The 12,624-nt window shown below is 50.1% G+C and overlaps 1 protein-coding gene across 1 annotated transcript; it reads right to left on the reverse strand.

Moving 5' to 3' along the window:
* Nucleotides 1-7,491: 7,491 nt before the first annotated feature.
* On the reverse strand, nt 7,492-11,077 carry LOC134501141 (C-type lectin lectoxin-Thr1-like). Its single transcript, XM_063308749.1, has 5 exons — nt 10,906-11,077; nt 9,662-9,762; nt 9,299-9,436; nt 8,693-8,807; nt 7,492-7,631 (listed from the first exon to the last, which is right to left on the reverse strand). The coding sequence occupies exons 1-5, from the start codon at nt 10,961-10,963 to the stop codon at nt 7,492-7,494; spliced, it is 552 nt and encodes a 183-aa protein (XP_063164819.1). The 5' UTR covers nt 10,964-11,077.
* Between the last annotated feature and the right edge of the window lie 1,547 nt (nt 11,078-12,624).

Below are 12,624 nucleotides of genomic sequence, written 5' to 3' on the forward strand. Positions count from 1 at the left end.
TAGGATCAGACTCAAGAGATCAGGGAAGACCCACAGATCAGCTAGATATGAGCTCACTAATATTCCTAAGGAAGATGCAGTGGAGGTGAAGAATAGATTTAAGGGACTGGACTTAGTAGATAGGATCTCGGAAGAACTATGGAGTGAAGTTTGCAACATTGTCCAGGAGGCGGAAGCAAAATACATGCCAAAGAAAGAGAAAACCAAGAAGGCAAAATGTTTGTCTGCTGAGACACTAGAAGTAGCCCAAGAAAGAAGGAAAGCAAAAGGCAACAGTGATAGGGGGAGATATGCCCAATTACATGCAAAATTCCAGAGGTTAGCCAGAAGAGATAAGGAATTGTTTTTAAACAAGCAATGCACGGAAGTGGAAGAAGACAATAGAATAGGAAGGGCAAGAGACCTCTTCCAGAAAATTAGAAACATCGGAGGTAAATTCCAGGCAAAAATGGGTATGATCAGAAACAAAGATGACAAGGACCTAACAGAAGAAGAAGAGATCAAGAAAAGGTGGCAAGAATATACAGAAAACCTGTATAGGAAGGATAACAATACCGGGGATAGCTTTGACGGTGTGGTCAGTGAGCTAGAGCCAGACATCCTGAAGAGTGAGGTTGAGTGGGCCTTAAGAAGCATTGCTAATAACAAGGCAGTGGGAGATGACGGCATCCCAGCTGAACTGTTCAAAATCCTGCGAGATGATGCTGTAAAGATAATGCATGCCTTATGCCAGCAAATTTGGAAAACACAAGAATGGCTATCAGATTGGGAAAAATCAACTTATATCCCCATACCAAAAAAGGGAAACACTAAAGAATGTTCAAACTATCGAACAGTGGCGCTCATCTCACATGCCAGGAAGGTAATGCTCAAGATCCTGCAAGGTAGACTTCAGCAATTCATGGAGCCAGAATTGCCCGATGTACAAGCTGGGTTTAGAAAAGGCAGAGGAACTAGGGACCAAATTGCCAATATCCACTAGATAATGGAAAAAGCCAGGGAGTTTCAGAAAAACATCTATTTCTGTTTTATTGACTATTCTAAAGCCTTTGACTGTGTGGACCATAACAAATTGTGGCAAGTTCTTAGTGGTATGGGGATACCAAGTCATCTTGTCGGCCTCCTGAGGAATCTGTATAACGATCAAGGACAGACCACGGAACAACGGACTGGTTCAAGATTGGGAAAGGAGTACGGCAGGGCTGTATACTCTCACCCTACCTATTCAACTTGTATGCAGAACACATCATGCGGCATGCTGGGCTTGAGGAATCCAAGGCTGGAGTTAAAATTGCTGGAAGAAACATTAACAGTCTCAGCTATGCAGATGATACCACTTTGATGGCTGAAAGCGAAGAGGAACTGAGGAGCCTTATGATGAAGGTGAAAGAAGAAAGTGCAAAAGCTGGCTTGCAGCTAAACCTCAAAAAAACCAAGATTATGGCAACCAGCTTGATTGATAACTGGCAAATAGAGGGAGAAAACGTAGAGGCAGTGAAAGACTTTGTATTTCTAGGTGCGAAGATTACTGCAGATGCTGACTGCAGTCAGGAAATCAGAAGACGTTTAATCCTTGGGAGAAGAGCAATGACAAATCTTGATAAAATAGTTAAGAGCAGAGACATCACACTGAGAACAAAGGTCTGCATAGTTAAAGCAATGGTGTTCCCCGTAGTAACATATGGCTGTGAAAGCTGGACCATAAGGAAGGCTGAGAGAAGGAAGGTAGATGCTTTTGAACTGTGGTGTTGGAGGAAAATCCTGAGAGTGACTTGCACTGCAAGAAGATCAAACCAGTCCATCCTCCAGGAAATAAAGCCAGACTGCTCACTTGAGGGAATGATATTAAAGGCAAAACTGAAATACTTTGGCCACATAATGAGAAGACAGGACACCCTGGGGAAGATGCTGATGCTAGGGAGAGTGGAAGGCAAAAGGAAGAGGGGCCAACCAAGGGCAAGATGGATGGATGGATGGATGGATGGATGACATTCTAGAGGTGACGGACTCGTCCCTGGGGGAGTTGGGGGTGTTGAGGGCTGACAGGAAGCTCTGGCCTGGGCTGGTCCATGAAGTCACGAAGAGTCTGAAGTGACTGAACAAATAAGCAACAACATTCTTCCCAACCAAGAGATTCTCTTGGGTGCCATCCAGAGTTCTTTCAATCTCTGCAGCCCTCACAGAGCAGCCCCAGCGCAGCCCCCACCCCAGTGACCAGCCCCACCACCCCACCGCATGCCCTTCCCAGCAGCCTGCTGCAGTAGTGCCCGGGGTGGGGCTTGCCAGTGCCAGTCCACCTTGGGGGTGTGAGACAATTTGGCGAGCCAGGCAGGAGCCTGAGGTTCGGGACCAATCCAGAGGGGTTGATATGAGAGGGTAAGTGGCCACCGCTTCCCGTTGTTGAAGTGTCCCTGTTCGAGACCCCTCAGGACCGCCCGCTCGGGTTCCTGTACAAAGTGACGGTTCAGAGAAAAGAAAGAAGCGAAGCCCAACTGTTGGAGCAGCGGGTGGGAAAGACCAACCGGTTGGAGGGTAGACTGGTCAAGGAGGATCAGTTGAGTGTGGTCCAGTCGTAGGCTCTGACGAGAGCTGGAATAGGTGAGTAGTAAGGCTTGGGGAGTCGTAAGACCGGGAGTCGTGACTGACCGTGGGGGCCCATGTGTGGGTGGTTAAACAGTCGCAGTTCCTGCAGGCGGCCGTGAGAGTCCGGTGCCTCAGGTCGGCTGTAGTGTTCCCTTGGGGACGGGTTGAGAAGGAGTCAGACTTTAAACATAGCCAGCGTCTGCTGGGAGTCTGATAAGATCTCGCCGTGAAAGAGAGGGCTTAAAATTCGCATCCAGCGTGGGCTGGAGTCCTCGGGGCGAGATCAGTGAGGAGACCGGTCAGTCATGGGGAAAGAACAGAGCAAACTGCCTAGGAGACTGGAGGCTGGCAATCGAGTAGGATCCAGCGGAGGGCCAGATCCGGATGTGCCCTTAGGTCAGGTTATTAACCAGTGGAACATGACATGGCTGAAGAAGTATACAAAAGGTTTAGAGAAGTTGAAAATGATAAAGTTGTGCACAAAACAGTGGCCAAAATACCCCTTGGTCGATCCCGACCGCCCCTACTTTTGGGATCCGAATGGGATGTCCAACGGGTATTGGATCACGCAATTGAAGAACTATATTGTGGGACATGGTCTTATGGACCAGGTTCCTTATGTGGAAGTATGTTATCATGTTTCTTGGGAGGGACCTATTCCCCCTCAGGGGATGTTTCTGAGTAAACCTGATAGCGAGAGTGAGGAAGAATGGACTTTGAGACCCATTCCTACTGCACCTCGTCGACAGGAGGGAGGACTCTTGGGGGCAGAGGCGCCGCCGCTGTACCCCGATCAAGGCAGACCACCAAACCGGGAACTGGCTCAATTGTTAAAAGACCAAGAGAACTTGCCATTTGGAGGAAGACAGGAGAAACCCGTACCTGCCTTCCCAGTCAGAGAAGTCCCGAATGGGCTTGATGGCCAAGGGGCTCCGGTCACACTTTTCGTTGCCATCCCGATCAAACCAGCCGAATTACGGGATTTGAAAAAGACTCTTCCGAAGCTTCACCAGGACGCTTATGGACTGGCGGAACAGTTGGAGTTGTTTTTGGGGCCCGCAGATTACACGTATGCAGAGTTCATGTTTGTTTTGGCTCATCTATTCTCTGGAGGAAAAGAATTTGATAAGGAGAAGGGCTAGTGCTGATCAAGGATCAGGGTGAGAGAAGGCAGTAACCAAGATGGGCTAAGAGTATAGAGGATCTCTTAAAGGAAACGCAGAGAGTCTATGTGCAAAGAGAAACAGAAAGAAAGAAAAAACATAAGCAGAAGGGCAAGATCATGGTAGCAACAGTAAGGGAGATTATGGAACAAAGGGAACACAGCAGGACGCCGCCACTCAGGGATAAGGGAAAGTATAGGTGTGGAAATGGCGGAGAAGAAGAGAACCGTAGAAATCAATCCTAGGAGTCCTCCAGGACTGTCAGAATTTATATGAGTATGTGGAAAATGTTTTCTGTTTGTAGGTATTTGTCTGTCTATTGATATGTATGATTGTTGAGGGAAATGGGGAAGAGTGTGTGTGTGTGCTCCTGTGTGTGTGGCATGGACATCTGTCCTGAGCTGAGGAAGCAAAGTAGAAGAGAGAAAGAGGAAGTGGGGTTTTGCAATTGTTGAAGGGGGAGGCATGGGGAGTTCTCGGAAGATTGGTCGAGGAGGTATTCCATGGAATGGAGGGCTTGGGAAACAGACAGGCGTGGAAAGGACCTGGAGAGACGCAGGCTCTCTGGGGAGGGGAGTTGAGTTAAATCACAATAGGGCAGTTGAGTGTGGATTGTCTCCAATAGGCCTGGGAGCGGCTAGAGCTTCTGTATTCCTGCAGTGCTGTGATGGATTGCATGTGGCAACAGCCTGTTGAGGCATTGGTGTGCAGTTTTCTTTTTGAGAGCATTTGTTTGTCTGAATGTGTGCATAGATATAAGGTTGAGAAACTGTTTTGAGTTGTGAAAAGAGAGTTGAGAGATTGTGTGAGTCTATTCCTTAGAAGGCTGCAGGTTCTGGCCATGCCTGCATCCACCATTTATTCTGGGTTTGTGTGTGTGTGTGTGGTGATTTGTGTGATTTAAATGCATATGATGGGAAAGTTGAAAGGTTTTTGTCAATCCTTTCTCATTTGTTTTTTTTAATTGTTTGAGGTGTATGTGTGTCTCATTATTTGCCCAGTCTCACCCAAACGCCCCCCCTTCAGTCTGCCTCTTGCCTGCTTGTTACAGGCTTGAGGATCCAAATGAGGGGACAGAAGGGTGACAGAGGGGAGGGGCAATGCTTTTACAGAGGATTCTTTACTCCCCCATCTTTTTGGATTCTTCCTTTTACAATATCTTTACACACACGCAGGGACAATCCTTTAAGTTTCTCTTTCTGCAGCTGCCGCTGTAGAAGGAAATGATTACTCCTCTTGTGAAAGGGGAGAGAATGTGGGCAGTTTCAGAGAAGCAATGACTCAGAGAAGGGGGGGGGACCCCTTTGCTCTCACAGCTCCACTCTGCTCTGCCCCTGGCATTCCAGTTTTAGGAAAGTGTGTGTGTGTTTTTATAAATTTTATATGGATTAAATTTTAATCCCTCCTCAACATGACACATGATGATAAAATACAGGAGAAGAAAAAAAAAACTTTTTTTGGAAGGTTTTAGTAGAGCTTCCATGGACTGGTATGATCTATCTGAATTTTGTTTTCTTTGGGGTTTTTTCTTTTGTTTTAACAATTTTGGCTATAGAAACAGTCCACGCACTAGATAAACTTTTATGTCAATGCTTTTTCCTAGTTTTACAAGTTCTGATTTAATATTGTTGTTATTAAGAGAAAAATTGACTTTAAGTCATTATATATATGTATATTGAAAATTAGAGGTTTTGGCTATAAAAGTTTTGACCCAATTCTGGGGGTTTTAGAAAAGACTTGTCGTTTAAGTAATCGGGTCAGGTGGCAAAGAGATGGCCAGCCTACTTACTTAGGGTGGTGTTTTGCTAGGGCAAGAAAATTAGTTTTATCCAAAGTAGTGTTTAGATATATCCAAAACTACACCTACCAATCTAGTCACATGGGATAAACGCTATAGGGGATTGTGTGTCTAGAATATTTATTTGTCCTGGAATCTTTTTGAAAGCCAAGCAGGTGTGTGTGAGAGATATGTGGTATGCCAAAAGGACAACCCAAAGACCAACCAGGTTCAACTCCAGGGGAACCTCCAAAGAGGGTGGCCCAGGGGTAAACTGTTTCTTAGAATGGGTGAAAGGCTTTCTTTATAGGCTGAAAAGACACTGGGAGAGGCTAGGACCAAAGGCAGGATTAACATGGACACAAGCCCTTTTAGTGACAATACAAAGTCTCTGGATTGCTCCTAAGAACAGACTAGCAGTCAGTCCATTTGAGATGGGTGACTCTATCTTGGAATTCTTAGTGGAGAAGTAGGAGACATGCATGCCATGGGGAAGAAATTTGTCTGCAAGTATTTGCAACAGTTATCTGCGCAAGTCTTGTCCTTGTCTCCCTATCTACAGGAACACAGTGTCCTACTGTTGGAACAGCAGGCACATCCTCTTAAGCCTGGAAATCGAGTTAAACCAGACGGAGGGGAGTCAGCAACTGAGTTGGGAGAAATCCTAAAGAAGACACTGCTGTTGCCAAATACTGCTGGACACTGGACTGTGCAGCCCCAGGAAGACCAAGAAATAGGGCGCACCATGCGCCTGGACTTTTTTCTAATACCTTGTGGTTTTGATGACCATAATTTCCCCGGACCTGGAAAAGAGAGTCACAGGGTTCAAGGGAAGCTTTGAAGATGTCATTGTATTCAGTGTGCCCCTGCATGTATTCAGATGGGGACGAGATTAGGTACCAGCTTAAAGTGGAGAAGGGAACATCAAATGTTGTGTGAATTTGAGACATTAAGGTACAAGAGAGAGGGGGGAATTGTGAGAGGTGGTGGAAAATCACCAGCTGACCGCAGACAGGTGTGAAAAGCAGAAAGCGTATCTCAAATTCATGAAGACAGGGATGTGGGTAACTGTCCTCCTGATGCCCTGTTATGCTTGCTCACAAGAAACCGCATATGCTCTGACAAATGGATTTGCAGCTGGGGAAGCTTTGCAACTGGGGTGGATGCTCCTTGCTCTCGTATGCGTGTTAAGGATGTGGTTAGAAACAAGGACAGGCCGCTCACCCAACAAGTGGGGAGAGCAGAAGAGCTTGTTTGCAGATAGCTTAGTTTAGATTGTAAGCCAAGCCCCCTCAGGGGGGGGGGCGGCAGCAATAGGGCATTAGGGTATAAAAAGGTTTGTTTTATCTTTATTCGGCGTTCCTTCTTGCACGGAGGGACCCGCCTTTGCAAACGCGTGAAATAAACCTTTTCTCTGAATCATCGAACCGTGTGAGTGTGGCCTTTTGGGGTCTTGTCCCATCGTCCTCCTGGATTGCTGCCCGGCCTTAAAAATAGCCAGCGTTTGCTGGGGGACCGGCTGGTTCTATCTCCGACAGTCTGAGGCTTAAAATTGCTGAAGAGCAAATCCAGCATGGGCTGGAGTTCTCTACCTTGGAGGTAGGACACTCAGAGGGACGAGTGGTGACTTTTGGGATTATCCCCGCTGACAGGGGGAAGAAGGCTGTGCTGAGGCCCAGCAGATTCCGCACTGCATTGGCCCAGCCCCCCAACTGAAATGAAACGGACATGCGATAAAGCATTGGAGCAGGAGACTCAGGGGTCTCAAGCATTAATTCGCAACAGTCGCCTGGCTCTGCAAAATAAATGAGGCTGGTCATGCCAAGGGAGTATTTATTGGACATTCTGGCCCATCGGAATGAGCAAAACCACATCTGAGCTACAGAAAGCGTTCCTGGAGCGAAAGGGCAGAGATTTTGGCAGGCAGCAGGGCTACATTGCTTCTCCAAGCTTGATGGGGTGCCTCCCTCACTGGGGGGCTGGCGTGGAATCTGGCGCAGCAATTTTCGTCTCCAAGGTTTCCTCATTCTTGTGCTGGAACTTGAGTGGGCACTTGCAGAGGAAAGGACTCCCATGATCGCAGTTCCGATCGTTCCACTTGCGATATCCTGGGTAGCAAAAGAGAGAGTTTTGACCCCTTCAGAGTCCTAGAAAAGCATTTCCATGGCTCCTACCTCTCTCAGACTTCTCTCCCAACCTCAGAGCCTTCACATGGTTGCATCTTCCAGGCTTGTGCCACTGACGTTCACCAGGCGGCCTTCCCCCATCTCACCCATGATCTCTCCTTTTTTCACAGCCAACAAACCCCTCAGCTATCAGCTGCTTTTCCAGAACAGCACTGTCATGCGCTGCCTGCCTCTGAATAATACTCAGACACTGGTTCGTGGATCAGGCTCTGATTTATTCACAGCGCAGTTACAGCGTCGGAAGAAAAAAGCTGAGAGTGACAGGAGCGCGCCGGTGCGGGGTTTAAATACCCCGCGCCGGTCAGCGCCCCCTCACTCGCGGTCACGTCACCCCCCTTTGTCCAATACGTTGCCCTGCCGGTGGGTGAGGGGTTGTGAGGCCCCGCTGGCGTTCCGGGATCGCCCATCATCAGGTTTTCTATTCCTCTGGTGATTGCTGTCAGCTGGGCGATCTCCGATGTATTGGCGCTGATGGCTTGGGTGTGCTCCATGATCCGTTTAGTTATTGTTTGTTGGCCGTTAGTCGTTGTGGGTTGATGGCTACTTATCTTGAGCCCCTTCACCTATTTCCTTGCTATTGTCATGTGTGCCATTGCGCTGATGACTTCAGCTCAACGGCACTCATGACAAGCACTCTTCTGGAACGGCCCTAAGCCCATGCCCTCTGGCTGGCATGGCACCCGATCACCCTGGAAAGACCCGCAGCGCCTTGTAGAGTCACCCACCCTCGTTGGGCTGGTTGGGCAGGAACGAGGACAGGCTCTGCACCACCTTGGCGAGGGCTGGGGATGCTCAACGTGGGGGGTTCCCCACTTGCATGAAGTTGGGGGCTCTTGAGGTGAGTGTAGGGCTGTGACAACCTTGCAATCCAAGGGATCCACGAAGGCCATCAGTTGCCAAGGGGTGGGTGCGACAGGATAGAACAAAAGTGCCCTCTTTGCTGGAAGTGCACCATCGGCCGCCTCCCCAGCACCCAGGCTCACCTTTCCGTTCCCGCAGCTCAACGCAGTACTCATTGCCCCCATAGTTGTTGGGCTCTCCTTCATCCCAGGAGGAGAAGTCAGTTTTGGAGCCATCACTCCACTGCCAAGTTCTGTGCTGTAAGGACAGGGAAGCCCCGTTAGCCACCCGAGGGAGGGGCGCTGCCTCTGCAGGGCCCGGGCACAGGTGAAACGTGGGCAGGTTTTGAGGGGCAGACCAAACCGGCAACTCCCTCTCTCTCTCCTTCTCCATCTCCCTAGTCAATCTCAGTTGACCTGCAACAGCTCAGCAGGGCTAAACATGGCGAATGCTTGGGTAGGTGGCCATCGGGAGGCCTGGTTCCTGAGACGGAGGGCGGAGCAGGATCTGGAGCAGGATCCATCCCTTTGGGGTGTTAAAAGCAGAGATCCATCCTCCACCTGGGCAGGGAAGGTGGATGGAGGGGAGGGGAGGCAGCCATGGAGCACATAACCTTTTTCGGTGGTTTTGACCAAGGCAAGAGCTTTTGTCAGAGACATCCCCCCCTCCTCTTGGAGGGATCCTTCAAATAGCCCCTTAGAAATGGTAAACACACAACTGATGAAGATTAGCAACAGAAAGGGACCTACACGCAAAGGATCCCACAGTCCAATCCAGATATTGCCATAAATTTCGACTTTATGGAAGTAGTCGGCAATGGCAGCTGACTCTGTCTCACTATGGATGGAGGCGAGATGGCAGCCGGGGCTCTTGTTTGTGCAGAATGCCTGGAAGAGAGCAACAGCAGATAAAGGCCCTTGTTTAGCAGAGGAGAAACATGTGTGTGTGTTTGTAAATGTGAGAAAACAGCATGGATCTGATTGCATGATCGTAGCCGCCATCTTGGCTTGTTGATCCCCCGGCCAGAGAGGACATGGGTGCTGTGCAAGGGCTCTGCCTGGTCTTCTCCTCTGCCTGGGCCAGGATGTTCACAAGCAGACACCACCTCTCACCTCTGCATCCTTCCAGGTCCTGAATTTCTTATCAAAGACCTTGTAGCAAACCCCTCTGTAAGTGTACCAAGTGAAGGGACAACAGAGTTGGGCTCCAGCTCCTGTGTGGGAAGAGAGAAAGCCCAATGAGAGGGTGGCCAGGAGAGGAGGAGGAGGAGGAGGAGGAGGAGGAGGAGGAGGAGGAGGAGACAGCTGGGTCTGCAGAACACGCTTAACCTACTGAGTTACCAACATCTTTGATCACAATAAATTGAACCTGACTTGGGTGACAGACACAGTGGCCACATTTGCAGAATGTCCAAAACTTGGTTAGGGTTAGCCTTGGTTAACGTTCCTGAAGTTGCATGTCTTGTGTGAAGCTGCCCCTTTGCTTGGGTTATCATTCAGTGAACTGTGCAAAGCCAGAAAATGGGGTCCTTCAAGTGGACCCCAAGACAGCCCATGGGTGCTGAGCAGGCAAGGCGTTTATTTCTTCATTTGCACATTTGAAGGGTTGGGCCTCAGGTGCCAACTGTGAACCTTCCTGAGCCAGTCAGACTTAGCCACAGTTACCTACCCTTTGGAAACAACCCATCCAGACTACTGCAATGCGCTCTGTGTGGAGGCACCCTTGAAAGTGCCTGAAACTGCCAGTGTTGCAGAGCGCACAGCCAGGCTGCTGACCGGTGCAAGGGACAGGGATCACCTTGTCCATCCTGAAGGATCCGCACTGGCCTCCTGGACGTCCCTTCACTGCTGAAGCCCTGAATGGCTCAGGGGCTGATGATTGGTGGGACTGCCTCCCCCCCCCCCCCGCTATCAACTGCCCAGGAGAGGCCCTTCGGAAGACCCCCCACCAGCCGCTCGGCTCTTTGGTAAGCAGAAAGGGGCCTTCTCTTGTGGGGGTCCCATGGAGAGCAATCCCTAGCAAGATGTGGTGCTGATGGCAGGGGGGTCATTCTACTTTTAATGGGCAAAGCACATATCTTTTGCCAAGCTTTTAGCTGTTGGTCACATTCATGTTCAACTGGAATCTGAATCTTGGCTGTATGAATTTCGCTTTGTTTTGCTTTGTTGCAAACAGCCCTGGGTCTTGGAGCAGACACATAAGGCGGGGTCTAAACTCCATAATCAGCCACAGGTGAATAAAAGCAAATTCAGTGACAGGATGCTGGGGGGCCAAATCAGGAAGGGGCTCAGACGCAAGACCCTGGCCTATCTGAACACTTTGCGCAGATGTGCACATGAGTCCCTCCGAAACTCACCACTTAGGGAGACGGCCAGGATCAGCCAGCCGAGGCTCACCAAGGCGAAACGCCCCATGGTCTTCCTTCCTTTCCTGCAGAGAGGAGCAAAGAGCAAAGGAGAAGAGGAAGGTGGAGCCAGGCCTGGGGGAGGGCCCCCTCAGGACTGGGGACCCCCCATCCAACCGGGGACCAAGCTGCGCACCCCACACTTGGATCCTGCCCTGCTGCGTAAGAGCCCGGGGGGACGGGGGCTCCCAGAGAAAGGCTGTCCTGTGGATCTCTCTCTCTTTCTCTTTCTCCCAACTTCCCCGATGGATCCCGTCTTCCCTGTCAGAGGACCCCCCCGCACAGCCCCTGCTGGACCTGGGGCTTTGCCTTCAGGTGGAGAGAGCCCCGCAGGGTGAGTCTGCAGCAGGAGCCTCACCTGCCCAGTCCCCACAGGTGGGAGAGCAGCACTCACCTGTCCTCTGCCTCCTGGGCTGGCAAGGCTGCTGCAGGGGCGACTCCGCGCTTCACTCCTCATGCTGAGCAAACAGGGGCATTTATAGGCAAGGCAAGGGGGTGGATTTGTGTCGGGAAGGGGGGGAGGGAGGGAGAAATAGCTTTTCTTCGGAAGGGATTTTTGGTCTAACCACCAGGAAGCATCTCATCTTGTTTGCACAAAAGAACTTTAATGAGGTTTGGTTTACATTCTGCAAGGACAGGGGTCAGGGAGAGATTCCTGCAATTAGAAGGGGTCCTTGAGGCCATCCGGTCCAGCCCCTGCTCAGTGCAGGAATCCAAAGGAAAGCACCCCAGACGCAGGGCTGTTTAGCCTCCCCTGGAAGGCACCCGGCCAAGGGGAGCCCCCACCTCCCTTGGGCATTGCTGCTGTTGACGTGCACTCAGGGTGAGCAGGTTTTTTCTAATTTCTGGTCAGAACCTGCCTTGAAGGTCCTGCGAAGTATATCCATCCTGGGTCTTGCCTTCAGCATAAGAGAACAGCCCCAGCATTTTCTGTGGGAGCAGCAGAGCTGAAGCATCCGGGGGCAGCGCCACCAGCCCAAGGAGAGCTGTTCCAGGGGCACTTGGAGGACTTCTGTCCAGCCCACGTTTGGGAGCCTGGAGGGTGGCGAGTGCTCTGGGTTATGACAAGCGAATTAGCAGGTGGTTTAGGGGAGACAAAGGAGCACCCTATTTTCTGTGCAAATTTGAAGCCGCCTCTGGTGGGACCTCGGCCAGTGGCTGCATTGCACTCCTTGTTCATTTTGTTGAGAGTTAAACTTGTTTTTTATGTATATAGCTTAGTTTATGGGGCAAATGCTGCCAGTTTTCTTTAGCTTAGAATCAGAAGCCTAAGGAGACAAATATACTGTGCAAATGAAGTGAGATAAACTGCAACCTTAGGTGCCATTGAAAAAAACAAAAACCAGCAGCCCCCCTTGGCTTGACTCTTGGATGGAGACCAAAAAGAAGGAAGGCGGAAGCTGCAGAAAGCCACAAGCCTTCCTCAGAAGAAGCAGCTCGAGGTATTTCTTAGAGGGATCAAGCGTGTTGTGTGAATGTAGTTGAGGTTTGGCTGGTGTGAGAGGCTCAGCAGGGTCACTTTTCAGTGGAGCCACTTCAAGATCTTACTGGTCCCCTGAGACCCCCAGGCCTGAAGTCAAAGCCAGGTCTTGAGGGTCTTCCAGAAAATAAGGAGGGACGGAGCAGGGCTTGGGGAGAAGGTTCCACAAGGTGGGCACCCCAGCAGAGAAG

This window comes from Candoia aspera, chromosome 7 (genome assembly GCF_035149785.1).
Source record: "Candoia aspera isolate rCanAsp1 chromosome 7, rCanAsp1.hap2, whole genome shotgun sequence".
In the NCBI taxonomy this organism is placed as follows: Eukaryota; Metazoa; Chordata; class Lepidosauria; order Squamata; family Boidae; genus Candoia; species Candoia aspera.

Bases quoted from the DNA above. Each gene is read 5' to 3' on its own strand.
- LOC134501141 (XM_063308749.1), bottom strand. From the start codon at position 10,963: ATGGGGCGTTTCGCCTTGGTGAGCCTCGGCTGGCTGATCCTGGCCGTC. The intron at 9,437-9,661 runs GTGAGAGGTGGT...GCTCTCTTCCAG, and splicing joins GGACCTGGAAGGATGCAGAG to GCATTCTGCACAAACAAGAG. The intron at 8,808-9,298 runs GTAGGTCCCTTT...CTGTCCTTACAG, and splicing joins GACTGTGGGATCCTTTGCGT to CACAGAACTTGGCAGTGGAG.